General features: G+C 39.6%; 1 protein-coding gene across 1 annotated transcript; it reads right to left on the bottom strand.

The window, feature by feature from the left end:
* Positions 1 to 383: 383 nt before the first annotated feature.
* On the bottom strand, positions 384 to 26767 carry DGCR8 (DGCR8 microprocessor complex subunit). Its single transcript, XM_035099478.2, has 14 exons — positions 26522 to 26767; positions 18382 to 19381; positions 17799 to 17958; positions 16521 to 16663; positions 14831 to 15113; positions 12062 to 12259; positions 10565 to 10666; positions 9611 to 9709; positions 8188 to 8270; positions 6266 to 6366; positions 5368 to 5474; positions 3988 to 4115; positions 1488 to 1601; positions 384 to 646 (listed from the first exon to the last, which is right to left on the bottom strand). The coding sequence occupies exons 2-14, from the start codon at positions 19099 to 19101 to the stop codon at positions 563 to 565; spliced, it is 2322 nt and encodes a 773-aa protein (XP_034955369.1). The 5' UTR covers positions 19102 to 19381; positions 26522 to 26767; the 3' UTR covers positions 384 to 562.
* Positions 26768 to 27380: the final 613 nt, after the last annotated feature.

The following is a 27380-nucleotide window of genomic DNA, read 5'->3' on the forward strand; positions in this document are numbered from 1 at the left end:
AATCTTAATGGCATTAAGGAACATTGCTTTCCACTTTTCTTCAATGTAGTTGTCAAAAGTGTCTTATCAGTGCATATTATTTTGTGCTGTAATGCAACAAAGCTCTTTTTGAGAAAACAGTTGTCAGCATGTTCATACGAGGGTGTGTACAGCTGTATTCCTATATTATACATTCACTCCACTCTTTACATAGACATTCTGGATTAATCCTTAAACATATCCATTCAAGACAGCATAATAGTTTCAAAGGGGGTGGGGGGAGTGCTTGCTTCAGCTTATCCTGTGTGAACATGCTTTTCTGCCCACTTCTATACGTTGACCCATACAGATTTTTGCTGTCTTGTATAAATGTATATCTCAGAGGGGTTTTTTTTTTTTAAAAAAAAAAACACCTCCAAAGTTCAGTACTATTGCCCTGATTATGCAAAAGAACAATGCATATTTGAAGCAGCTTGGATTGTTACATTATTTTGCATTCTGAAGCAAACCAATTATTAATTAAATTGGGTGGGGGGACTAGCTTTCTTCACACGTTTTATTGCTCCCCAATTATTCTTTCTGATCACACATCAACAGTACACAGAGGCTCGCTGCCAGGTTGAGCAGATTCGACAATTGTCATCTTGGGTTTCTTTCGAGTTTCCTCCTTAAAGATATAAGAAGCCAACCATAATTATAAACAAACTTGTACGCATAGATGGTGTCAACATTTTGAAAACATTTAAACAGATCAAAACCCAGAATTTTCTACTCTTAGCCCCATGGCACCTTAATTACTAGAAGGAAGAGATTAGCATCTACATTGTGAAAATGCAGGACACAAAGGCTACTTTTTAGTGCAAGTCTTTATGTTCCCTTTTGCAAAGGGCAACTGAAATTGATCACAGATGAAAATGTGGCAACTCCTCTTTCACACTTAACCTCTGATTTGGTGGGGAAAGATTTTCTTTTAATGGTTAACAGCAGTGGAACCTATGCCTACAGAATGCTTGCTAACAGAGAACTAAATTACAAAGATTAGAAAAGGAAAGCAATAGTCTCTAAGCAAGTTGTTTATACTGATGGGCCATAAGGGAAAACTGACATGCCAACCCCCTGTGACAGCCACATTTCCATGCAAGAACAAAGGCCAGTGAAGAAGAAGAAGAAGAAGAAGAAGAAGAAGAAGAAGAAGAAGAAGAAGAAGAAGAAGAAGAAGAAGAAGAAGAAGAAGAAGAAGAAGCACAGCCAGATTATAAACAGTCACAACACAGGAGATATTTCAAAGTGTTTGCATCCTAGATAACTATAGTGACCTTTTAAAAAAAAACAGTAAGGAATTTGTTAACTAAAAAAGCATCACACAAGAATAAAAACTAGTTCTTTCAAAATTCAACTTTAAAATTCTGCAATGTGTATGAAGTCAAACTGTCAAAAAAATATAAACACAGCTTTAATGCATTTTCTCAGAATTGAACAAATTTTAAAATTTATAATCTTGCACTTACCCTTTCTTGTGCCAACTTCTTCATTTCTTCCTGTAACTTGTTCAGAATGTGCAGATTTGGCTTGTTCTTTTTGGCATACTGCTGAAGCTCTATCACACTTTTATCAGACGTCTCCTGTATCACAAAGTATCACAAAGACTAAAGAAAGAGCTCCCATTTTCATATTCACTAGGAAGGTTATTTTTATAATATTTAACTTGCTCTGCTGAAAAATGTGACTAAATTTGACCTATTGCAATCCATGATGAAAACTGAGACAGTACAGCACCTTTAAAAGGAAACTACTTATTTATATGCGGATTTTCACTATATGTTCCGACACCTATTTTCTACTTTCATCCCTCTTCTTGGGTGGGAGCATGTTTCTTTAACAATACATCTTTTGGCCCATGATCTAATAATGTGCTATGGTATGGCATCTACAGACACAGTGCAAGCGTGAAATCTCAAAACACAACTGCTTCACTCCACTGTTTCAGAATTGATACGGATCAAACATTTCCTTTAACAAGATTTTAACAGAAAATACAGTTTTGCACCCACACTCAATTAATAGCCCTTTCACTTTTTTCCCTTGTCAGCCTGTGGGAGCCCTTCATTTTTGAAGAAGCACAGGGTTGTATCTAACTTATACTAGGAGTAGACCCATTGAAATTAATGGACTTAAGTTAGTCCTGCCCATTAATTTCAATTTACTCTGGTTACAACACTGGATACAATCCATAATTTAGGTGGTTCAGTACCATAAACCACTGCTATATTTCTGTACGGACTGTCTTCCTAGAAGTTTGGTGCTATTGTAGCTTCAGTTCTTTCTGGAAGTACTGGGCCTCTGGGGTGCCTCGTAAGTTCCAGCTCATCTCTATTTCTTTTCAACATTACATGAAACCACTGGGAGGTCATCTAGAGCAGGCATGTCCAACTGGTCGATCACTGAGTGTCCCTGGTAAATCACATAATCGATTGTCCGCCCCCCCCCCCTGAAAAAACACAATCCTCCTCAAAAAAAGCTCAACAACTTTGGTCAATGCAATGGGTAGGTCACTGCCAGTTTTTTATAGTGGGAGTAGATCGCAGTCTTCTTGGGAGTTGGATGTGCCTGATCTAGATGTTGTGGATGATGCACATTGTCCGTACTAATCCCAGAGAAATTATGCAAAGTTTATGAAGTCAGTTCAAGAATGGATAAGGGAAAACAAGCTAAAATTCTGAGAAGATGGAAGTACTGAGAAGATCACCCATCTGGATAAATAATTTGGGCTTTGTATAGTGTTACAACTTTTCTAGAATCAGGTACATCATTGGGATGTATTTCTAGATCTACTGTTATCTACAGAGGTGCAGGTGACCTCAGAGGCTAGGAGTGCTTTTTTCCAGTTTAGACTGGTTTGACAACTGTAAATCTATATGGAGAAACTGAACCTGTTTCACATGCACTGGTTATAGCCAGACTAGCATACTGTAATGCTGCCTATGTAAGGGTGACCTTGCAGATAATCTATAAAAATCAGATGCCAGAACACTTGTAGGGGTTAAGCTGTTTTGTTCATATCATACTAGTTTTGCATAAGTCACACTGGTTTTTTAACTCAATTTCAAGTGCAGATGTTAACCTTTAAAGTCTTGAATGGTTAGGGACCAGGTTATTTGTAGCACCACCTATACACATATGAAATAATCCAGGTCCTAAAACCTACTTCAGGGGCCCTAATCTCAGGTCTACTCCTAAGGCTGACCAAGTTGGCTAGCACTAGGGACAGGGTTTTTGCAATGATGGCCCCAGTGTTGTGGAATTCCCTCCCCTGGTAACTTCACTTGGGCTCCCTTTTTTGTAACCTCTAATTCTTTGAAGACTTTTTATTCTGGCACACTTATTGCCGATTCCTTCCCCCCCCCCCAGTATATGCTTTTAACTATTGTTAATTACATTATTTCACAATTGTTTTGTGGTTTTAGCTGTTTTATTGTAAGCCACCTTGTGGTGGGTTGCTTATATATTAAGTAAATGGATAAATATGGAAGAACAAACCACCCTGGAGATTTTGTACTAGAAGGTAGGATGAAAATATTTTCATAAATAAATGCCAACATGATGGAAGTATGGTATCCCTCAAGTTGCACCAGTTCTCTTACACACAGGTAATGCTGGAAGGGCTCTTTCTCCTGATCCATTCAGCCTGCCAAACTATGCCTAAAACTTTTAAGAATGTCAGGACACTAACGGTTGCAGCAGCTCATGTGAGGAACCCTTTCTGGGTTGGCGTATGCATGTGCTCCCAGATTATTGCTCGGTGTAAGCATTTGCACTTCCTCGTGGGTCTTTGCTGCATAAACTCAACTTATGGATCACGTCAGCGTCTTTGCAACGCAGCAGTCTCAATGTTAAGGAGTTTGCAACCACAGCATTTAAATAGCATCATTATGAGGAATTGAATTTAAGTATTGCATAGCTTTAATAAGAAGATAAAAAATGATTCAGAGCAAAGCATACATAACTTACCTGCTTAACCATCTTACTGCTCTCTCTCCCATACATGCGCAGTAAGGACCCCCAGTTTTTCACATGCGGATGAAGCAGCTGAAGGATTTTCTGAGATGCCAACTGTTTCCCAACTCTCTTGTTTTTGCCTGCATAATTGCCATGAAACAAAGTTTTTTTGGGGGGGGTGGGACAGGTCCACATCAGAGCTTTTAAAAACCCTTTATAGTAATTGGTTCATAATCATTATGGAAAGTCAAGATTAGATCCACACTAAGCTGCATTCAGCTCCCATTTAAATAACTGCAACCCAAGACATGGCTTTTCATACCAATTTCCACAGAACCTAAGTGCAATTATTTAATCTCTCTATTTAAGAAATTTATACTTTGCTTTCCACTATATATCTCAAAGCAGCTTAGTCAGAATGAAACTGAATTTAAAACATTAGAAATAGAAACATCAGAACTGCATTCATAGTGCAAAGATCTCCTGAAATTAAACCATCTGAAACCTAACAGGGACTGTGCTTAATGGGAACAAGTTCTATAGAACTTGGCCCACTACACTGAAGGCATGACTCCTCAATGGCAGGAGTCATGCTTCTGGCCCATAGGGGACCACCATTAGCTCTCCAAGCTGATTTAAACTGATCCAACCCAGGAAGATAAAAAATACCAACCCCTTAAAAAGGGTGTGTGTGTGTGTGTGTGTGTGTGTGTGTGTGTGTAAATGGAAATGTCATCTAATCCTGGAAACATTTGACAACATTGAAATGCCTTTTCTATTCCTAATACAGGTGAAACGCGGAAAATGAGAATATTGTCGAAAAGTGCATTTATTTCAGTAATGCAACTTAAAAGATGAAAACAATATACAGTATGAGATAGATGCATGACATGCAAAGCAAGATATTTCAAGCCTTTATTTGTTGCAATTGTAATTATTTGTTGTTAGGCGGGTCAATTATAAATGGAATCTAATTAATGAAATGTAATAGTGATGTTTATTTTTGTATTATTGTAACTATTTGTTTTATTACTGTGGAATTTCCAAAAGAAAGCATTTGTAAAAATTAAAAGAAAAATAAATAATAATAATAAGTTGCATTACTGAAATAAATGCACTTTTCGACGATATTCTAATTTTCCAAGTTTCACCTGTATTTGTGTATTTCCAATATACAAGTCCTGTATGTCAGGAAGAGCATTTCAGTCTCACAATGCCATGAAATTCCCAGCTGTGGTTCCTAAGTACTTAATATCTAGATCCAAATTCCTATCTTAAGTAACCGTGGTGTCAAGAACACAGGTAAAGCACAAAGATCAGGAAAAACAGAAACAAATGCTACACAATCAAGCAGAGATTGAAGAGGAATATTCATCTCAAAGGCATACTTACACCAGCCACGCACGGTGTGCTTCCCACATGTCATGACATATTCACTCTTCTGATTTTTACCAGGAATCACTTCAAACTTGATGGATGTGTCACCCATTCCATGGTTTCTTACAGAGATGAAATGGTGTTAGCATACCAAAGCACAATGTCTACTTATACCACATGTGGCTAACAATGTAAGAGATCTGGCTAAAGTAAGAGATCTGGCTAATAAAAAATTATTCTTATTTCTATCTAACCAACAAATCCTGTTTTCAAACCAACATTCTACACATGCTCCTAATATTGAAGTTTGCTACTTTGGTGCGAAACAAATAACCGGTCAAAAATGAATGTTTCTTTAACATCTGAAGAAAAAACACAAAAATCTTGCCAAAGATAAGCACATTTACATTTGTCAAGATTTCACTGGGGGGAATTAACATGCCAAATGCTCTTCCATTTTAATTAATGTGTCTAAAGTGCATAATTTGGAAATAACGTCCCAAAACAAATAAATTTAACGTGCCTACATTTGAGAGGGCAAGCTACACTGTTTGGTTCAGAGTCAGAGTCAAACTTTACATCTGCTCTGTGAGCACTATTACTGAAAAGTATAGCAAACGTATAGCTGGCTTGAGAATTTGTGCTGACTTCTAGGCTCATGTTTCCCATTAGATGGTTCCATGGTCCCACTACTGTTGATGAATAGCTGTCACAGGTTAGGGGGCTGTCTGTAAGCATGAATTCAAGCATGAATTGTTTGTGCCATTGTCACATTAACAGAAAGCAGAAGAACTTATGAACTTAAATTTAATTAGTAAAAAGCACCCCCCCCCCTCACGACGACTCAGGAGTTTTGAATGTACACTGGGGTATCCGTAATTCTACTGAACACATTAGCAGTACCCAACCTTACCTTTTAAGGCACTCATGAAGGATTTGATATGGAGACAATAGTCCAGCTTTACTGGTCAGTTCGTATACCCGTGAGTCCTCAATACTGATATGGTTAAAATACTGCAACAAAATTGGTAGATCATCATTACTTAAATGGCAAACAGGAATTCTGAGCCTTGACTTTAAAGTTTATGCCTGAAGGATGCAACTGCAGTACTAAGCAGAACACTCTGCATAGCACTGTGCCATCAAAATTTATTATTTATGCAATTTTGTGCAGCCTTAAATGAATTTATTGGGAAATAAATGTTTCACTATATAAGAATACCACCACTTTATTTTGCTTTGGCTCCACTTAGCAAGATAATTATGCTGGCTACACACTCCATTTTAAGCAAGCCTAAAAGAACAGCAACAAAGATTAATACAATTTTGGAAGACTACAAGTAAAGGCTGGGGGAAAAAACCTAGATACATATAAGCCTAGCCTTAAAAGATAGTAATATTTGGAGGGGGGAATGACCGTCATAATCAGTTTATTGCAGGTCACACACAGCAGTCAGACAATCTTATCTCAGATGAATAAACCAATAAAATGCCCAAGCCTTCTGCCAACATGCTGCCTCAGCCTAGCACAATAAGCCAGGAACTCTTCAATTAACCATAATCTCTCATTTCATCTGAACCAGAAAACTATTGCTACCAGATTTGGAAAGTCAGCTTATAAACTAGCTCCAAAAAGCTGCTAAGATCCAGCCTTGTTCTGAAACTGGTAAATGTAGATTCCCATTTAGTCGGAACTGGGAAATGTTTAACTGAAGACTTCCATGCACCAATTGCAATCTGCTAAGAAATAAGAAAATAAGGAGTGATGTGCAAGACTCACTCCTATTTCAGCTTATTAAGCAGATCATCATTTCAGCTTCAAAATTTTGTCAAGTTCAATGAAATTTCATATTAACCCCCCCCCCTATTCTAGATAATCCAGGAAAATATCTAGGCTCATTGTTGAGTATTTCTGGAAGACTTTCAGTCTGAACATTTCCCACTGTCCTAAGGTTGATGTAGATCTGATTTAGCATTTATATCTGGCTTACATTTAATAAGACTAAAAATGTTGTATTAATTTTATATGCTGCACAAACATCTTAACTCTTCTGAAGAGCAAAGAATGACTGGAGCAAAAATTCAATAAAACATATTCAGTGTGATTTAAATATTATATTCAAAACAAATTCTAAGCTTTATTTAGAAAATATTTTATTCAAAACAAATTCTAAGATTTAGAAATAATTTTACTGGATTGGTTGTAAATATGCCAAACCATGACAATTCAACAGCAGACACATACTGTTACATTTTAAGAAGACACTGGAAATAGGTTATCATATGACATTGCTATCCTATGTACGTCTTACTCCAAAATTAAGCCCTTACTGAAATCAATTGAGCTTGCCTTCAGGTGTGTATAGAAGTGCAATCTAATTTTAGCATGTCTGAACAGCCACACTCATGAATCTATGAACTTATGTGTTGGGAAATGTTAATTTCCAGTTTAAAAAAATATTTGACTACCGTACTAGTGAAACTGGGAGGTTTCCAACTAAGTCATACTCATTTAAATAAACTTTTAAGTAAATTGATTTCAATGGGTCTACTCTTAAATGATGAGCATTTGGATACAACCCACTATTTCAAAAGTGCCAGTGTAAAACTTTTAAAAAACCTTATCTTCGAAGTGCTTTCATACAGTCTACGATGTAAGATAATGCAACTAATTATTAAAAGAACTGCAAAATGCTACTACTGTGTGGGTTAAGCTAAAAATACACCACCACCACCACAACAACAATGTATCACATTCTACTAAAGCTGCAATCCTATACACACTGGGAAACAATTCCCACTGAATTCAATGGGATTGCATTGTAAAATCCATACCTCTAGTTCCTCACTATCTTTGGGCTTTTCCTCAGAGGTCTGTTTAACAAAATCAGGAATGAGGATTTCCAGTGTAGCTCGGGCTATGGAAGATAATGAAAAGGTTAGGGTCTTGTCATAATCACATACTGTATTGTGCAAAATTACATTTCTGGCAAATGTCGATGAACATTTTTTAAAAAATTCCCAACTGTTTTTACAGTAGAAAAAAGGACTTCTATCTTACAGTCAACTTGTGTGATAAGCACTGGATGTGTTTATACAGCATTTACAGAATCAATATTAAATACCACAGGCTCAATCCACCAAGCTCTGAGGCTATGAACTCTCCATACATTACATCAGGGCTCCAAGACTGCAGTCCTGCTCATTGTTAGAGACTGCTTAAATCCTGACTGACAAACATGAGAAGTAATACTGTACTGTAGCCCCAGGGCTGTGTCTTTCCTCATGAGCCACCATCCTTTGCTTCACCTGTTTAAAAGGTTAAAGGAGTTCTTCTAAATCTATTTAATCCATACATTGTAGAAATAGTGCTATAATGGTTTCTTAAATCGTTCAAGAATGTTGTACTCAATATTATCCATTAAAGCAGGGGTTGCTAACCCATGACCCGCACATCCCCTCCAACTTGTCATTTTTTAAAAATAGTAATTTTTAATTTTTTTAAAAAAATGGCTCCCCACTGTGATGTATGAAGCCCAAAGCTTTTTTGGTCCCCCTTCCAGACTGCATTTTTTAAAAACAAAATTAATCATGCCCGCTTACTTATACATTACAACATGCAGCCCCTGGATGGCTGAAAAGGTTAGCTCAGCGTTTCTCAACTGCTGTTCCGCGGCACACTAGTGTGCCGCGAGACGCTGGCTGGTGTGCCGCGACGTGCGGCGATGAGAAGGGCGATTTGCATTGTCATGCTGACCCGCCGGAAAGCAATATTTCTCCTCCTCTTTCCCAAAGCTCAGTGCAAACGAGCCTGGCGGCCGCCAATACACATCACTGACCCGCCGGAAAGCAATATTTCTCCTCCTCTTTCCCAAAGCTCAGTGCAAGCGAGCCGGGCGGCCGCCAATGAACAGCACTGACCCGCCGGAAAGCAATATTTGGCAAGTGTTTCTTACAGTCATAATTATAATATAGGGCGGCACAGAGTTAAATTTTTTAACTTTTTTAATGGTGGTGTACCTCGTGATTTTTTTCACGGAACAAGTGTGCCGTGGCCCAAAAAAGGCTGAGAAACACTGGGTTAGCTACCCCTGTATTAAAAGGCACATGCACCCTAAACCTGTATGTATTTATCATGGAATAAAGCCCATTTTGCGACAGTAGAGCTGAAATGCATACGTTCTTTGGATTGCAACCTTATTGGTACTAGCTATTAAGCAGACATTCAATATATGATATTTAAATATGTTTACATTACCAGCTTTATTCTTCGCAAGTTTCTTGCTGCTTGCTGTACCTGCCCCATAAGTCACTCCATCAATAATAACCGAGGCTCCAAAAGGCTCACTTGGGTTCTCTTTAAAGAGGAGAGAAAATGAGAAGCCACCATATTCTAAACAAATCCTAAACCTACATGATTTAGGATGTCTGAGAACTACCAATTCTCTTTGTGTAAGATAAACAAAAGTGATTTTGACCAAATAAGGCAAACCGAAGTTCTAAGATGTAATCTAAAAAGGTTGTACAAATGCTATCAATATGCAACCCTTAATTTAGTAGTTCTCAGATTCCACATTAGCTGGTCAATGACCTGCTATCTTAAGACTTTCATTTCCATTTGTTGGTGAATGACATTTTGAATGAACAAAACTAGGAACCTGCACATTACAATGAGTCAGTTTTTCCTTCAAAACCAACAAGGGACATTTCTTAATTTATGTTATTCTAGATGCAGTGTGCATCCTGTCAATGCCTGTACTGTTTATTTTCCTGGAATACTTGGTGCAAGCTTAGATCATGTACAGGTGAAACTTGGAAAATTAGAATATTGTTGAAAAGTGCATTTATTTCAGTAACGCAACTTATTTTTTATTTTTATTTTTACAAATGCTTTCTTTTGGAAATTCCACAGTAATAAAACAAATAGTTACAATAATACAAAAATAAACATCGCTATTACATTTCATTAATTACATTCCATTTATAATTGACCCACCTAATGACAAATAATTACAATTACAACAATTAAAGGCTTGAAATATCTTGCTTTGCATGTCATGCATCTATCTCATATATTGATTTCACCTTTTAAGTTGCATTACTGAAATAAATGCACTTTTCGACGATATTCTAATTTTCCAAGTTTCACCTGTACAGCCCAGACACTGCAAGTAACTGTTGTCCTACAAAAAATACTATAGTGAAGACTTACCACATTCAAAGAAATTGTAAACAGGTCGAACCTTTAGGACTCGTTGCATATATTCATGAAGGATGCAAACTTCAGACTTCCCATTGGGATTAATAACAAACTCTATTAAGAAAAACATTTTACAAATGCCTTTAAGGATTTTACTACCAACAGCATAACATATTGATTAAGAACTCCTGATCATAAAGCAAAAAGTGAAATCAGTATTCTAATTCAGCTTAGAAAAGTTCACGTACTACTCAGTTTGCCTGAAAGAGGGGCAGGTATACTCTCTTCTACTCCTCTCCAACATAATATTTCTCAAAGAGGAAGAATTACTTGGACATGACTCTCTAACTGAAACACCCACATTACACAATACTTTGTGTGTGAGGTGAAAAAGGAGACACATGTCATATGCAGAGTTATTGGCTGAGTATTCATGTTGGTGAACAGATATAGAATTATCTCCAATAACCAATCCCAATGACAATAGGACACATTCTATTTCATGTTCAATGATCTGCTTATAGGAAGCTGCTTATAGAGTCAGAGAACTTGGGTCTCCAGCTCTTTTTGGACTACAGGTCCCAACATCCCTAGCTAGCAAGACCAGTGGTCAGGGATGATGGGACCTGTGTTCTGAAAACAGCTGGAAACCCATGGTTGATACATTGATTGATAGCAACTTGGTTGATACACTGATTGATAGCAGCTTGGCAAGGTTTCAGACATGCCTACCACCCCTTCCTGGAGATGCTCAGGATTGAACCCGAGACCTTATGCATACAAAGCAGATGTTCTGCAATAGAGCTCTGGTCCTTCCCATTCAGTTTCCATCACTTCCTGCTCCACAAAGCAAAGTATTTCAGGTAGACCATTCTACACTTGCCAAGTACAGAATTAAGTTCAAGCTACAGAAGTACTTGGGAAAGCTTCCATAAACTAAGTCAGATAGCATGGCTTCACTAGCTCTCTGAACCTCTCTTCACATGGTCTTACAGCAAATTGGTCGCTGCACAATCAAACAAGGAATGTATTATGTCCCAAGACCTTCTAAAAGGAAACATTACCATATCCAAAAGCAACTATCTGTAATGAAGACAAGCAGTTTTAATACTGCCATAGCTTGAAAGGAAGACATGACTGCTATAAGCATTAAAAAAAATTGGGCAAGAAAGTCAGTTTTATGAAAGGCAGGGAAATCACCAATTAAGCTCTATTAGAACCTAGTGTCCTGTCCATTTTGGGGTATGTAAAACCAAAATTTCATATTTAAAGAGGAACCAGGTGATTGCAAGCAACATGTTCTGCAGGGAAGCTAGGATCATTTTTACACATGTATTTTGTTAGTTCCAGTACTAATCCAACTTGGACAAAAACTAAGCACTTGTCTAATGAAAAAAGTTAAGAGTTGTTCCTTTCAAGCTCTAAAGTATATGCAAAGAGCCACCTAAAGAGCTACCAACCATAGTATCACAATACTGTACAAATGTTAACATACATAAAAAGGCTTACCTTTTTTTGTGGGTGCATCTTGCACAGACAAAGTAATAAGTTTTTGATTGGCTGGCAAAATGGGTCGCTCGGACTCTGCTTGTTTCCTCTTCATCTCACGATTGAACTGTCGTCTCTCTGCCCAAGTTCTGAATTTCTTTACAGTTACTTGTTCAAAATCAAAACGCTTTTCAAGGTAGTGTCTAAAATCTTCAAGATCTAGGAAAAATATTGAATCCGCATGCTCAATAAAAACCTACCACCTTTACATTACAAAGACAGTGACAAAATGGTTAGGCTCAAAAGCAGCATTCTGTTGCTGCAGGCATAGGTGCCCACTCAAAAGTCCCCAGTTTGCAAGTGTTTTATTGCACGTTGAATTAATTTTATCATGTGCTTCCATCAGAGAATTGAAAATGGGCTGCAGCATACAACAAACCAACTAAATGCTTATAGGTAAAGGGACTCCTGACCGTTAGGTCCAGTCGTGAACGACTCTGGGTTGCAGCACTCATCTCGCTTTACTGGCCGAGGGAGCCGGCGTACAGCTTCCGGGTCATGTGGCCAGCATGACTCAGCCACTTCTGGCGAACCAGAGCAGCACACGGAAACGGCGTTTACCTTCCCGCCAGAGCGGTACCTATTTATCTACTTGCACTGCGTGCTTTCAAACTGCTAGGTTGGCAAGAGCTGGGACAGAGCAACGAGAGCTCACTCCATCGCGGGGATTCGAACCGCCAACCTTCTGATCGGCAAGCCCTAGGGCTTTGTGGTTTAACCCACAGCGACATTAGTTGCTTATAACTACCGTGTTTCCCCCTTTTTAAGACACCGTCTTATTACTTTTTTTTCTCAAAAAACCACAGGGTGGCTTATTTTTGGTGGGATGTCTTACTGGTACCGGTATTTTTATTACGAGTCTGAGGGAAGGGAGGTGTGTGCGTCCCTGGTGCAGCCCTCTCTCCCCGGCCCTGGGATGTTCGCGAAGGGCTGCTCTCTCTCTCCTCCAAGGTGGGGACTCACTTAATAGCAATCTGCTACACTGGAGCTTCTTAAATCTAAACCAGTATAATGGAATCTATCTGTGTGATACAGTCCTAGCAGTAGCCTATACCTAAAGCAAGTAAGGATCTCTACCAGCCAGCTGCCCAAGACTGCAAGACTGTCTGAAGTTCCAACAACATAGCACTTTGCAGTGCTATCACTGATAGCAAAGAAGCTACCTGCTGAGCACAAAGAAGCCAGCTAAGCAGCAATTAAGATTGCTGACTTGGTAAATGGTAGCAATTGAGAAGCAATTGAGCCAGCGAGGTGAGGAAGCACGTGTTGTTAGGACCGGCAGTTTAACTTTTGTGTAAAGCAGCGTTTAGCAGCTCCTTTTAGCAGCTCGCAAACAGCGAAGGAAAAAGTCCTTAATAAATAAATAAAAGTCCCCAAGGCAAGGACTGCGATCCAGACTACTTACAAATCCTTAAAGGGGCAGCTCCACAGACAACCAAGCAGCATAAGGTAGAAAGAAAACTGCAGCAGGATTTTTAAAAGGCTGCTTTATGCCCGGTAAAAGCAATGAGACAACAATCAGACACGGGAGATTCCCGTTAAGAGGAAATCAACGTGCATTGAATGTAAGGGAATTTAGGGAAAGGTGGGGGGAAGCGAGAGGTGGGCTGTGTGTGTGTGTGTGTGTGAGAGAGAGAGAGAGAGAGAGAGAGAGAGAGACGCAGGGGGGGGGAGAGACGCGCGCACGGAGGTCTCTCCCTAAAAGGGAAAACAGCCTTTGCATTCTTCAATCGCCCCTCTTTTCTTCCTCGTGCCTTCATCTCCTCCCCACCCCACTTTTCTCCCCTTCACCAAGTAGAGCTTACACAGCTTGGCTAAAAAAATGCTCTCAGAAACGGGGAAGGGAAATCACAAGGCTTCGGCAGCCAGCAGCTACGGCTGTTCGGTGCATTTTTACAAGCTTTTAAAGGAAATACGTGTCTGTGGAGCGACAGCAAAATGGGGAGAGATTTTTAAGGGGGGAGTTGGCTGGCAGGAGGGGGGTTATTGCTAGTGGGTGAAGGGTCTATCAGTATGTCTTATTTTCGGGGTATGGCTTGTATCGCGCAATTGCTTAGAAATCCTGCTATGGCTTATATAATGACTACGTCTTAAAAAAGGGGAAACACGGTACAACTAAATATAATGGAATTGTATTTAAAGCACACAAGCAGCAGCAGGATTTCATTACGAATTGAAGGAGAAATGGAATACTGAATTAGCACTTACTGTATTGCAATGGGTATACAGGTGAAACTCAGAAAATTAGAATATCGTCGAAAAGTGCATTTATTTCAGTAATGCAACTTAAAAGGTGAAACCAATATATGAGATAGATGCATGACATGCAAAGCAAGGTATGTCAAACCTTTATTTGTTGTAATTGTAACTACCGGTATTTGTCGTTAGGCGGGTCAATTATAAATGGAATGTAATTAATGAAATGTAATAGCAATGTTTATGTTCGTATTATTGTAACTACTGTTTTATTACTGTGGAATTTCCAAAAGAAAGCATTTGTAAAAATAAAAATAAAAAATAATAAGTTGCATTACTGAAATAAATGCACTTTTCGACAATATTCTAATTTTCCGAGTTTCACTTGTAGTCTAGACATCTCCTAGGCTTGTAGCCCTCTCTGTTCACAGGTTCTACACCTGTAATCCAAGTGCCATAGCATCCACCACAAAGAGGCCTACATGCTTGAGTTAGATTCTTAGTTTTCAAGCAATCAACATTTTTGACACTTACCTACTGATTCATCTTTGCACACCTCAACCTTGGCCTTAACTTGACCTAAGGCTCCTTGTGCTGCATCTCCCCCAGGTGGGTCTTTCTCATCTAAAGTCCCAGAATCAGCAGCAGTGGAGTCCGGCTCCTCTGTTTGGCAGTCAAATTCTAAAGACTTATCCATGAGTTTTATAGGCGATACTTCCCCATTTGGGGTGATGTCATTACTTTGTTCCCTTTCCTCATTTTCCTTCATTTTCTTATAATGCAAACATGGAATGCTACTCATCGGGGGATCATGTTTCTGCAAATATATAATTTTAAAGTTAAAATTATGAGAACAAAACTAAAAACCCAGATCTAACCTCTTCCAGTAGTGTCCAAAGTTTGCTATATGCCTCCCCTATCATACACCAGCAAAGTCTAAAGATTCTGAGAACTTTGTAGAGATTTGCTATGTGAGCATTTTCAAGAAAATGCACTATGTTGTCGAAAAGCTATTTTATGCTTTATATAGCCAGCCACAGCATGTCAACCATTTATTTCCTTCAACATCTGAATGGAAGTTGTATGCATGCAAACAAAAGGGAATTGAACTTTGGAGCTATGCAAAGACATCCTGAATTAATTATTTTATTTGTTAATGCAGTTATTCAATTGTTACCAGAGTACCATGTGAACTTAAGTGCAATCCACTGGAACTGCAGTGCTCCTGTAAAATGCCCAGTTTAATAAATGAAGAAAATGGAGCAACAGCACAATATGATTTTGAAAATACAAAATTTTATAACATTGTGAATTTGCTGTATGTTTCCAATTATGACTTGGATACAGCCTAGTAAAATTCTAAAATATATTTATACAAATGGCATTAAAAGAGGCAGTATTTCCCCATGCAATCTACATGATATTATTCAGGGTGAGAAATTCAGATACTTTATTGCTTATTTTATTTTATTTATTATTTATTTTATTTATATATTTAACTTGGTTTCCTAAGCTATTATGGAAGCTAATTCTTAGAAACACAGCCCATTTTCAGAAACATAAACTGAACCAGCAAGTAAAACTGAAGTAAATCTTTAGGCAACTATATTCAGTGACATTTTGTCAACAATACTTCTATGAATAATTACAACAAAAGGCTACAAATATGTTGTGAGAGGAGAGACACCCATCAGGCAAGGCCTCTTTCCACCTGCCTTGTCCCAGTATCTGCTTCTCATTTTGCATTGTATTATGTTGTGCACTGTGGCTTGTTGTTGTTTTATTGATTGGAGTTTAGAAATTACTTATTGTAACTGTTAAGAGTGGATTTCTGTTTAATCTTGAAATGCTGATATTTAATATTCTATATTATTTTAATGAATGTTGAATATTATTTTATCTGCATACTGTATATTGTATTATGCATATTGTCTGATTTATATGTTAGCCGCTCTGAGCCCGGCTTTGGTCAGGGAGGGCAGGATACAAATAAATTATTTTATTATTATTATTACTATTATTATTATTATTACTATTACTATTATTATTATTATTATTATTATTATTATATATTCAAAATCTTTACTGTATGTATCTGGTATTGTTTTGTGTGGTTTCCATCCTGTTGGGCTATGGCTAAATGCTAATGCAATAAAGAAATTGATTGATTTAGACAAAATCTAATTGCTCTAAATGACCCAATTTATTGAAGTCTGTACCATACCCTTATGCTTCCTGTTCCTAAGAAGTAAGGTCTGGACCAGCTGACAACTCTGGATTCTCGGTGCAGATATACAGGAATGCCTGAGTTATGGAATGTCATGATCCATCCATCAGGCAAGGGCTCTGTAGGTGGACGGCCACGACCTTCAGAAAAAAGGAGAAACTGCTCAATGCACAAGATGTCTTATCACAACAAATGTGGTTGGAAGGATACACAAGAAGTCTGAAGTTATATATCAAAGAAATATATCAGTGTAAATGATCAACCAAGAGGAGAGTAATTAAATAGTCCCGAGATGGTATGTTTGATGTTGTTGGGGCCAGTAATGGTGTTGTATGGGTGTATGTGGCAGCAAAGTTGGCATCTGGGTTTATTTCAGGCTCTGGTACCAGTGTCCATATTAAGTCTGGTGGTTGTATTATTGTGGGTGAGGAGTATTTAAGATTGGTTGGCTGTCTGTAGGCAATGAAAGGCCTTCCTCCCAGAGCTTGAGAATGAGAACTGTCATGACAATGGCAAACATACAATCTCAGGGCTATGTAATTGCTCATCTTCTAGCATTGTGTATGCCATCAAATGCCAACAGTGCCCTTCAGCTCTCTACATTGGACAAACAGGCCAAACCCTACTCCAAAGGCTAAATGGACATAAATCTGACATCAGGAATAACAAGACAGAGAAACCAGTAGGAGAACACTTCAATCTCCCAGGACATTCTATACAAGATCTCAAAGTAGTTGTCATATTACAGAAGAATTTCAGAAATAGACTGGAAAGACAAGTTGCTGAATTGCAACTTATTACCAAACTTAAAACCATGGAACGACCTGGTCTGAATAGAAACATTGGATTCTTATCGCATTATACATGATAAAGCTATTTTTAGCCATCTCACGCCTTGCTTTTCCCTGTAAGACCAACTGCAGTTGTTATCAGTTGTCAACAGGTTTACCACACCTATCAGCCAATCACCCATTCCCACCACCCTTCTGAGTAATACCCCTCCCCACCGTCTCAATCTATATAAGGGTCTGGTGACTTGTTTCAGTTTTCAGTGTATCTGAAGTGTGCGTGCACACGAAAGCTCATATCATTAACAAACTTAGTTGGTCTCTAAGGTGTTACTGAAATGAATTTTTAAATTTTGTTTTGACTACGGCAGACCAACACGGTTACCTATCTGTAACTAATATATTGTGGGTATGTTCAGACCATTACTTCAAAAATACTATTGCAAAAAAGAGTACATAATAAACATATATAATGTAAATAGCTTACTTTTAAGAACTGTTTTTATTTTGGTCATCATTGGCTGCACAGTTGTTTCTCCATCAGATTGATGGTCACTCTCCCCTGCATATTTCTCATCAATTCTCCTTTTCTTAGGAACAGAAAGGCCTTCTTCCAGCAAAGCATCCACATCATTATCAAATTCATCCTGAAAAACACATTGTGATATACCGTACCATGCCCCTATACCTATTCTCCTCCTCAGACTATACTGAAGTCAAAGCAAGAATGATTTGTACAGGGATCCACAAAATCCCATCCCCATCATAAGCCAACTAAGAATTAAAGTATCATGTTTTAAGTAAATTATTAATAATGTAGCACTTTCTTAGCATTCTCTAGAATAACAAAGTTCACAGCCTTCGTACTGAAACAAAAAACGGAAAACAAATCAAAATATATCCATTCTCAGTACTGTCTAAATGTATATTTCATACAGTTAAGCAGCTCTTAACACCTCTCCCAAAATTGAAGCATTTGTTATAATCTGAATATTACTTGGTACAGAGACCTTTTAGTTAACATATAAAACCTGGAGAAATGTTTGAAATTAGAAACAGATTTTACTTACCTCGTAAGAATAGCTTAAGGTTTCTTCATCCACTTTGTCTCTCTGAACGATTGCTTTAGACGTAAACCCTCCTTCTTCATCTATTTCCATCAAATTTTCTGTAAAATCTTCTAAATCATCCAGAACTGCATACTCAACTCGCTTTTCCTGATCTACATCATTTTCATCCTCCTTTTTGTCATCATTTTCACCGGCTACCCGTGTAGCTTGACCATTATTACCCCCACCCAGAGGACAAGCATGCATATCCCCATTAACATTATTAATACCTAAATCTGTATCTGCCTCATAACTGTGCTCAGCTCCAGTGTACAGAACTTTTCTGTCTTTACTTTTGCAGCTCTCTGTAAAGCTAACACTAATCTTTACATCTTTAAGCAACTTAAGATCAGGGGTGAACTTTCTAACTGACGGCGCATGACGAGCAGTTCTTGGGCTTTGGTCACTTTTAGGATCTAGAATAAGACGACTTTTGTAGCATGACGATCCCTTTGTGAGAAGTTGTATTCTGCCGACAGTATGTGCGTCCCCAGCAGGGGTATCTGACTGTCCATCACCACCAGAGCCAACGTCCATTACCTCTGCGTCACTGGACGTTTGCAGGGGAGGTGGTGGAGGCTGTTCATTAGGCGGCAGTGGTGGGGGACAAGAATGGTTCTCCACATTCGCTTCTGTTGCTGGCTCTTTTGGAAGGGGAGGTGCATTTTCATAATTCTCCATAATTAAAACTTACAAAAAACAAGGCTTTAAATAAAAGGTATATTTATCTATACTCCTAACATGCAGAAGTCCATCAAGATCGGATTTGTCATGCTCTATTCAATATGCAACACTGATGATTCAATTAAGCTGACTACATTGTTCTTTTCATTAATGTAGACAGCTTTCAGAACCACTGTCTCAATTACTGGAAATCACAATGCATTCAGCTTAAATAGCTGATGTCGAAGTAAAGAGCATCTTCATTGGCCGCATGCAGGTGTCCTTTTCTTCTTTCAACCTACAAAGAGAAAAAAAGAATAATCAGAGAAGCTTTCTTTCTATTGCTCTCTAATTCTAAAGGACAATTTTGCTACACAAAATTCAGAATGACATGTTTTACCTACATGCTGTTAAACAACAACACAAACAGCAGTTTAATCTTAAAAAATAATGCTTATGGTGACTGAATAAGCAGGTGAACTGGAACAAGCAGTTGAAGCATTAAAATGGGGCTATGCAAAAGTACCTACTCTAAGTCAACAAACTGCTGAACAGACAACACAGTTACTGGCTCACATGCTATTGAAAGCCAATATTGGCACACAGAAAATACTGTTTTGTTTTGAATTCCAAGTTTTTTTAAAAAAGCAAGCTCCTTTCATATGAAACACTTGACTTCCTAAATGCTAATTCTAGTAAGATAGCAATACCTCATAAATATTAGAGTATTATTATTAGGTTTATTGTCTTTCTCTAAATAAACAAAATCTAAAGACCAGAGACAAAATAACGGATAAATACAAGGACACTGGAATGATTCCAGTGATGTACACACAGTTACACCAATATGAGCAGTCTTTATGAGTGACTTTACACAAGATGGCTCTCATACATGAATACTTCTGTGTAGGAATCTGCATGTTATTTCTCTGACGCATTTTGATGCAACAAATGCATACATCTGTGCTGCAAGACTAGATAATGACGAGTGCAGGCTAAAAGGAAGATGATGCAGGGTTCAAATCAGCTGAGACAAGCACTCACTGGATATCTTTAGAGAAGTTTAAGACCACCATGAATAACATATCTGAGGTTAGCATACTTTAGAGACTGCTTCCTTAATAAAATCCTAAATGTAGGTTACCTATAAATGATATGTTATTTTAGCTGCACATACACACTTTTAATCTGGGCTTCATATATATCTCTATATCCATATCTAATATATCTCTATTTAATATTATATATAAATATATAAAATAGTTTGTGTGTGAGAGAGCAATTTGCCCAGCTGGTAGTAATTAAACCTGTGAATAAAATTCTTACTACACTGTCTCTTGAACTCATGGGGTGAAGTCCAGAAAACACAATTATCTCTATGTGCCCTCCCCACAAGACAGGAGATATTAATCCTGAAGAGCCTCTCCCAAAATATTTTCTACAGCAAACCATCCTTTTACTGCTCATTTTAAAAGCCTAAATTAAAATAAAAGGTTTTCAAGTACATTGCATTTTAAAGAAACATATACCATATATTTGTGTGTATAACACGCCCCGTGTATAAGACGCCCATATAAGACCAGTGTATAAACCAATCACCCGGTCCCACAATGCGCTACCCGTGTATAACACGAGCCCAGTTTTTTAACATTATTTTTGAGTAAAAAAACCTAGTCTTATACACGGAAAAGTACGGTACAGTACTTATTTTCACTGCAGTGATCATGGTGAGATAAGATGGGGATTTCTTACCTGTTGCTAATTGATACAGTGGTACCTCTACTTACGCAACAACTCTACTTATGAATAACTCTACTTACGAATGGAGCTCCGCCCGCCATCTTGGATGTGGTTTAGATAGGATTTTTTCTACTTACGAATTTTTTCTTACAATGCATTCCTATGGGATTCGACTTACAATTTTTTTCGACTTACAAATGTGCGTTCGGAACGCATTAAATTTGTAAGTAGAGGTACCACTGTATCTCCAAGTCCCTCTATGTAAACCCAAAAAAAATCCTACCAGCAGGGAATAAAGGAATTACTCCCCCATCCCACAAAACCCAGCGGTTTGGATCAGCTCAATTCAAACTTCAAAGAAAATGAAATACTTCCATGCACTAGGGCTGGGCGATATATCAATAAATTGTCCAAGACTGGTTTGATGTCCATATTGTGATATCAGTTTCATAATTTATGACCTGGCAATATATCGTGAATGCAAAAATCACAATATGGGGAAAACTGTGAAGTTAGCCAATGCCTCTACATAGCTCCATCTTTATTTCAGACATTGTGATATAACACAATGTTTAGCAGGTGACATATTGCAATGGTGAAAAACTGGAATCACCCAGCCCTACCATACACAGTACTTTCAAACATTCACACCCCCAACACACTACACAGGAGATGCAATTTCAACACAACTCCCTCTCCCCATTGCTCCTTCCATGAATTAATAGATTTACGGAAAAAATGAGGGGGGGGGAGAGAATGCAAGAGTTTAACTTTCCTTATTAAGTAAAAAAATTCCTTCCAGTAGCACCTTAGAGACCAACTACCATAAGTTTGTCATTGGTATGAGCTTTCTTGTGCATGCACACTTCTTTACGAAGGTTCATACCAATGACAAACATAGTTGGTCTCTAAGGTGCTACTGGAAGGAATTTTTTTATTTTGTTTCGACTATGGCAGACCAACACGGCTACCTACCTACCTAAACTATGGAAGTTTCCACATTAAGTTTATCTGAGAGGAGGAAGAGACCATAAATGCAGTCTGGAAGAATACTTCCATTTCTTCTTTAAAAAGTGAGAATAGGAGAACCTACTGGTTTGTATAAAATGGAACGAAGACCCAGCTTACATAAATTTAAAAGGAGCAATGCTGTCTTGATGTGCAAGTCACAATAACATCTACCCTATCCCTTTCCATAAATGGGTACTGTAGTTGATGGTTATAACACAATGACTGTTTCAATGAATACCGTGTTTCTCATATTATAAGACATGTCTTATATTTATTTTTTCCTCAAAAAAACACACTATGGCTTATTTTCAGGGGGTGTCTTATTTTTTTTCTTCCTCCTCCTGCCGCGGCCGGCATTGCTGCTGCACCTATCACTATGTCTTATTTTCGGGGTATGGCTTATATTCCTTGAATACTTAAAAATCCTGCTATGGCTTATTTTATGGGTATGTCTTAAAATATGAGAAACAGGGTACTACAGTTTTTATCTAAACATCAGGAAGAACTTTCTGACAGTAAGAGCTGCACAACAGTGGAACAGACTCCTTTGGGAGGCCATGGACTCTCCTTCAGAGGTGGTTTAAAGCAGAGGTTGGGTGGCAATCTGTCATGGATGCTTTAGCTGAGATTCCTGCACTGTGGGGGATTGGGCTAGATTACCCTTGGTTTCACTTGGAGGCACCTCTCTTTGGGGCGGGGGAGACCAGGGAAGGCAGCAGCAGCTGCCCAGAGGACTCCCAAGGAGAGGGGGAAGGAGGCTGAGGGAATACTCCACAAAGGAGGGTTTTTGAAAAAGGGTGAGGGGCAAGAGGTGACATAACTAGGCTCCTGAGCCCCACAGGGGTGCCACAGAAAGAATGTAGTTGGTCAAGGGAGCGTGGTCTCAAAAACGTTGAAAACCTCTGGTCTAACTGATTGGAATGTGTTAATGTTAGAATGCTGGAATTAATGACAGAATTATTATTGACCAAAGACAGAGAAAATTACCAGAAACTGCAGACAGACCCACTATTCAAACTCTGACAAAGCAAACAGCATAGACAGGCTAGTTACAGATTTTGTAGCTTAGTATGTTTTTGTACTTATCTCCAATATTTAATTAAGGTCCTGAAAATCCACTAAAGTTCATAGTGTGAAAGTGATACCAGGAAATCACAAAATACAACTGGTTCAAAGACCCAGGGCAAGCTGTCATCACCCCAAAACTATGTCTAAAAGAGAAAGCCCCTAGACCTCATAATTTCTTTAGTAGCAAAAGAAGAGACCAAACAACTTCAAGCCTCGCAGATGTGGCATGGATATTCCCAATGAATTTTCCAGCATCCACTCAGGCAATCCCTTACTATACAAATCTAGCTTTTTAAAATCAAAGTTCTAATCTATATTATGTAGCAAAGCAGCTAAGTCAAATCTATTTTCTGTGCCTACTGGCCTCCCATTTGGAAGACCATGCTCCACTAAGTGACTCTGGCATGTACGGTATGTTTTGCACTGGAGAAACTAAGCAACTAATTGGCTGATACATACTCCAAGCTCCTTTGGGATTCAGAGCTGACAGGTTTTCCCAGCCCAGAGTGGTTCTCAGCCAAGTTGAGCCATGAAACCTTAGGCCAGGCATCCCCAAACTGCGGCCCTCCAGATGTTTTGGCCTACAACTCCCATGATCCCTAGCTAACAAGACCAGTGGTTGGGGAAGGTGGGAATTGTAGTCCAAAACATCTGGAAGGCCGAAGTTTGGGGGTGCCTGCCTTAGGCAGCCATGCTCCCCACCCCCCACCTGAAATATGAACATAATACCAGCCTACCATGTAAAGCTGTTGTAGAAATTAGAGGTGCTTTGAACACCCAGAAAGCACTATACAGTGGTGCCTCGCGAGATGAATTTAATTCGTTCCACAGGTCTTTTCTTATAACGAAAAATTCGTCTAGCGAATGCCATAGGAACGCATTGAAATTTTTTCATTTTTTTGCCCATAGGAACGCATTAAATGAATTTCAATGCGTTCCTATGGGAAACCGCGATTCGCTAGACGATTTTTCGTAAAACGCATTCGTCTAGTGAGGCAACCTCTGCTAGAAAAATCCTTTCGTTAAGCGGAAATTTTGTTAAGCAGGGCATTCATTAAGCGAGGCACCACTGTATACCGTGTTTATTATTTTCAATTACTATACAGTTATGTGCTACCAACATGAGTTTGACCAAACTGCGGGAGGCAGTGGAAGACAGGAGTGCCTGGCGTGCTATGGTCCATGGGGTCACGAAGAGTCGGACACGACTAAACGACTAAACAACAACAACATACAGTTATGTGGCATCAGTGAACTAGGTGCTGTAAACAACAAAGAAATAAATCTCTGTCCAGTGGAACACAGAAACTGCAGAATCACTTATGTGATGCTGAGCCACACACACCTCACCTAAATAAACACTGCCATTTAAATGCTAGGCCAAGTTTTAACAATGGTTCAAGTGGCAACACTTGTGAATACAAGCAAAGTTCTACCGTGTTTCTCATATTATAAGACACGTCTTATATTTATTTTTTCCTCAAAAAAACACACTATGGCTTATTTTCAAGGGATGTCTTATTTTTTTCCTCCTCCTCCTGCCGCGGCCGGCATTGCTGCTGCTCCTATCACTATGTCTTATTTTCGGGGTATGGCTTATATTCCTTGAATGCTTAAAAATCCTGCTATGGCTTATTTTATGGGGATGCCTTAAAATATGAGAAACAGGGTAGGATGGCCTGCTTAAAAAACAAACTGGTCCTGCTACCATACTTTCAAAAGTCCAACAAACCAAAATCAAGTTGATTAAAGTTCCCCCCTTCCTTTTATTTATTTGGGGGGGGGATGAAAACAGGTAACCCTACTGGAATTAAACAAGCCTGAGATAAGCAATTTCTTCCTTTCCAAATGCAACAGCATTTAAGATTAAAATTCTTGTAGACTATAGACCATGCAGGGTACAAACATCAGGTGGGGACTAGATCACAACCACCACACACTCTTTTGTGTGTAGGGGCTGTCGGCTGTCTAGTATTACAGAATAATACAATCATTTCAAATTGTAGCAAAAAAAAGGCTAGGAACAAGCTCCTCACCACCACCCTTTAGAGCAGGCATCCCCAAACTGCAGCCCTCCAGATGTTTGGGCCTACAACTCCCATGATCCCTAGCTAACGGGACCAGTGGACAGGGATGATGGGGATTCTAGTCCAAAACATCTGGAAGGCCAAGTTTGAGGAAGCCTGCTTTAGAGCAAGGCTGGCCCTTCTTCAAAATCCAGTAGATAACAAATGACAGAATAACAAATGTGTGGGGAGTGGGAAAGAGGATGATCAAACTGGAAGCAGGATGCTGAACTAGGGGAAACTATGGACTGCATTCTTTGGAAACATGAAACTGCTTCACAGTCAGAGCAACCATTCTTCAGGATCTTACAAGAATCTTTCCCAGTCCAGCTACAAGAGATAAGATCAGGCATCCCCAAACTGCGGCCCTCCAGATGTTTTGGCCTACAACTCCCATGATCCCTAGCTAAGAGGACCAGTGGTCAGGGAAGATGGTAATTGTAGTCCAAAACATCTGGAGGGCCGAAGTTTGGGGATGCCTGGATAAGATTCAAAAACACAATGAAACCTGATTCTAGAGGGGTAGCAGTGTTTGTCAAGCAATTTTTTTTTTTTAAAAAAATGAGACAGTCTTGGGTATATCTCCTAATCTTTCCTCTTAATATTGTTGTCTTGAGAATTCATAGAATGTAGAATATATGTATTAATTAAATAAGCAAACAGATTATAGCACTTTTTGTTCTCTATGGTGGCAAAAGCTTTCCTCAATCAATCTCGACTCATCAAATGCATATTAAAGCCTCCTTGATCACTTTCTTTGAAGACCAAACTGCCTCTAATCAAGGAAAGCACCTGCAAGTCTTTCAAAGGCCACAAGACCAGGGCATTTTTTTGTGCTTCTTAAAAAGCCCGAAGAAATTAAACCTCTTACCTGCACAACAAGTGATCACGCCACTACACTACAGCCCCAAAACTACTACCGTACCATAAACAACTGTTCTTAGAAGGCTTGGAGTATCCGTCCCATAATTTCACAACGGTTTTAAGTACTGTAATAGTATGGCCATCTTCGGCCTCACTTTTGTATCCCGCCCTGCTATCTAAGAGCGGACTTACTTATTTTTTTAAAAAAATCAAATCCTGAGGGATCGGGGGTAGCACGCGCTGGTCTTACTAAGTTTTCCCTCCCCGCCACCCCCCCAAAAACCCATTTCGCATCCCCTTCCAAATAATTCCATTCAAGGTTTTTTTTTTTTTTAAGGCGGGTGAGAGAAAAAAAGGAAGAAATTCGCCTCAGCCGCATCAACAAGGTTCCGCACCAACCACGGAGCCTCCGCTTCCTCCCGAAACCGCGAGGCCCAAGCAGAGTAAAAATAAGGCCCGGGGGCTCCGCAGGGATTATTCCGTTATCATTCCGCATCTCCAACACCCCATCCCTATACACACGCCGCCCCCGCCCCCGCGTAGTTGCGCAGGGCCTAGGCCCGGGAGTGGGCTCTTTCGCACACGCGCCACTACAGTCCAAGGACGGCGGAGCTGAGGCAGCCAGGCCGCGCCAAGGCCCCGTTCTCTCCTCGCCGCGCCCTGCCGGAGCCCACAGGCCCGGCACCCACCTGGGCCATGCCCGGAGTAGTCCCTGCCGATCCTCGCTCGAGGGCTCGCGTTTGTGCTTTCTCCTCGCCCCACCTCCAAAGCCAAAGTGAGGGGGGAGAAACCAGTCGGCGCAGGAGGAAGGGGCCGCGCCGGCGTCGTTATCTTTTTTTTTCCTTCTCCTCCTCCGTCGCGGGAGCTTCTTTTATTTCCCTTCCCTCCCGCCCCCTCTCAGGGAAACCGCCTTCTCGTTGCCACGGCCGCCATCTTTAAACGTCCTCCCCTCCCCTAGAGGTTCCCCCCCTTTTTTTCTGAGTCCTCTCCCAGCCAATCGCCGTCGAGGGCTGGACGCGTTCTGGCTCCCGCCTTTTCTGCCCATTGGCTGAATGCCGGCTTCTTGCGCGCGGCGGTCGTCGGCGTAAGAAACAACAGGCGAGACAAGGGAGGAGGGGCGGGAGCAAGGAGGCGAAAGGCGGTTAGGTTTTAAAAACAACAACTCCAAAACGACTCGTTCGAGTGAGGTGTGAGGGAGGAGCTAAAGGAGGCTTCCATGAGGCAGGCGGGAAAAGATGGTGGCTGTGAGGAAGCTTTCTGGACTCCTGGAATTCTACAGTCGGAAGGAATTCCCCAGGGATCATCTAGTCCAGGCTTTCCCAAACTCGCCTCTCCAGCTGATTTGGAACTACAGTTCCCATCATCCTTGACCATTGGTCCTGTTAGCTAGGGATGATGGGAGTTGTAGTCCCAAAACATCTGAAGGGCCGGGTTTGGGGGTGCCACATACACCCAGACAACACCATTACTGGCCCCAACAACATCCAACATACCATCTCAGGGCTATTTAATTGCTCATTTTCTAACATTCTTATGCCATCAAATGCC

The sequence above is a fragment of the Zootoca vivipara genome, chromosome 17 (genome assembly GCF_963506605.1).
Source record: "Zootoca vivipara chromosome 17, rZooViv1.1, whole genome shotgun sequence".
NCBI classification, from domain to species: domain Eukaryota; kingdom Metazoa; phylum Chordata; class Lepidosauria; order Squamata; family Lacertidae; genus Zootoca; species Zootoca vivipara.

What these genes read in the sequence shown, in the direction of transcription:
- DGCR8 (XM_035099478.2), bottom strand. Translation starts at nt 19,101, where the DNA reads ATGGAGAATTATGAAAATGCACCTCCCCTTCCAAAAGAGCCAGCAACA. An exon ending in TAGGAACAGGAAGCATAAGG is followed by an intron (nt 15,114 to 16,520) that starts GTATGGTACAGA and finishes ATATATTTGCAG; the next exon opens with AAACATGATCCCCCGATGAG. An exon ending in AGATGCACCCACAAAAAAAG is followed by an intron (nt 10,667 to 12,061) that starts GTAAGCCTTTTT and finishes TTTTCTTAATAG; the next exon opens with AGTTTGTTATTAATCCCAAT.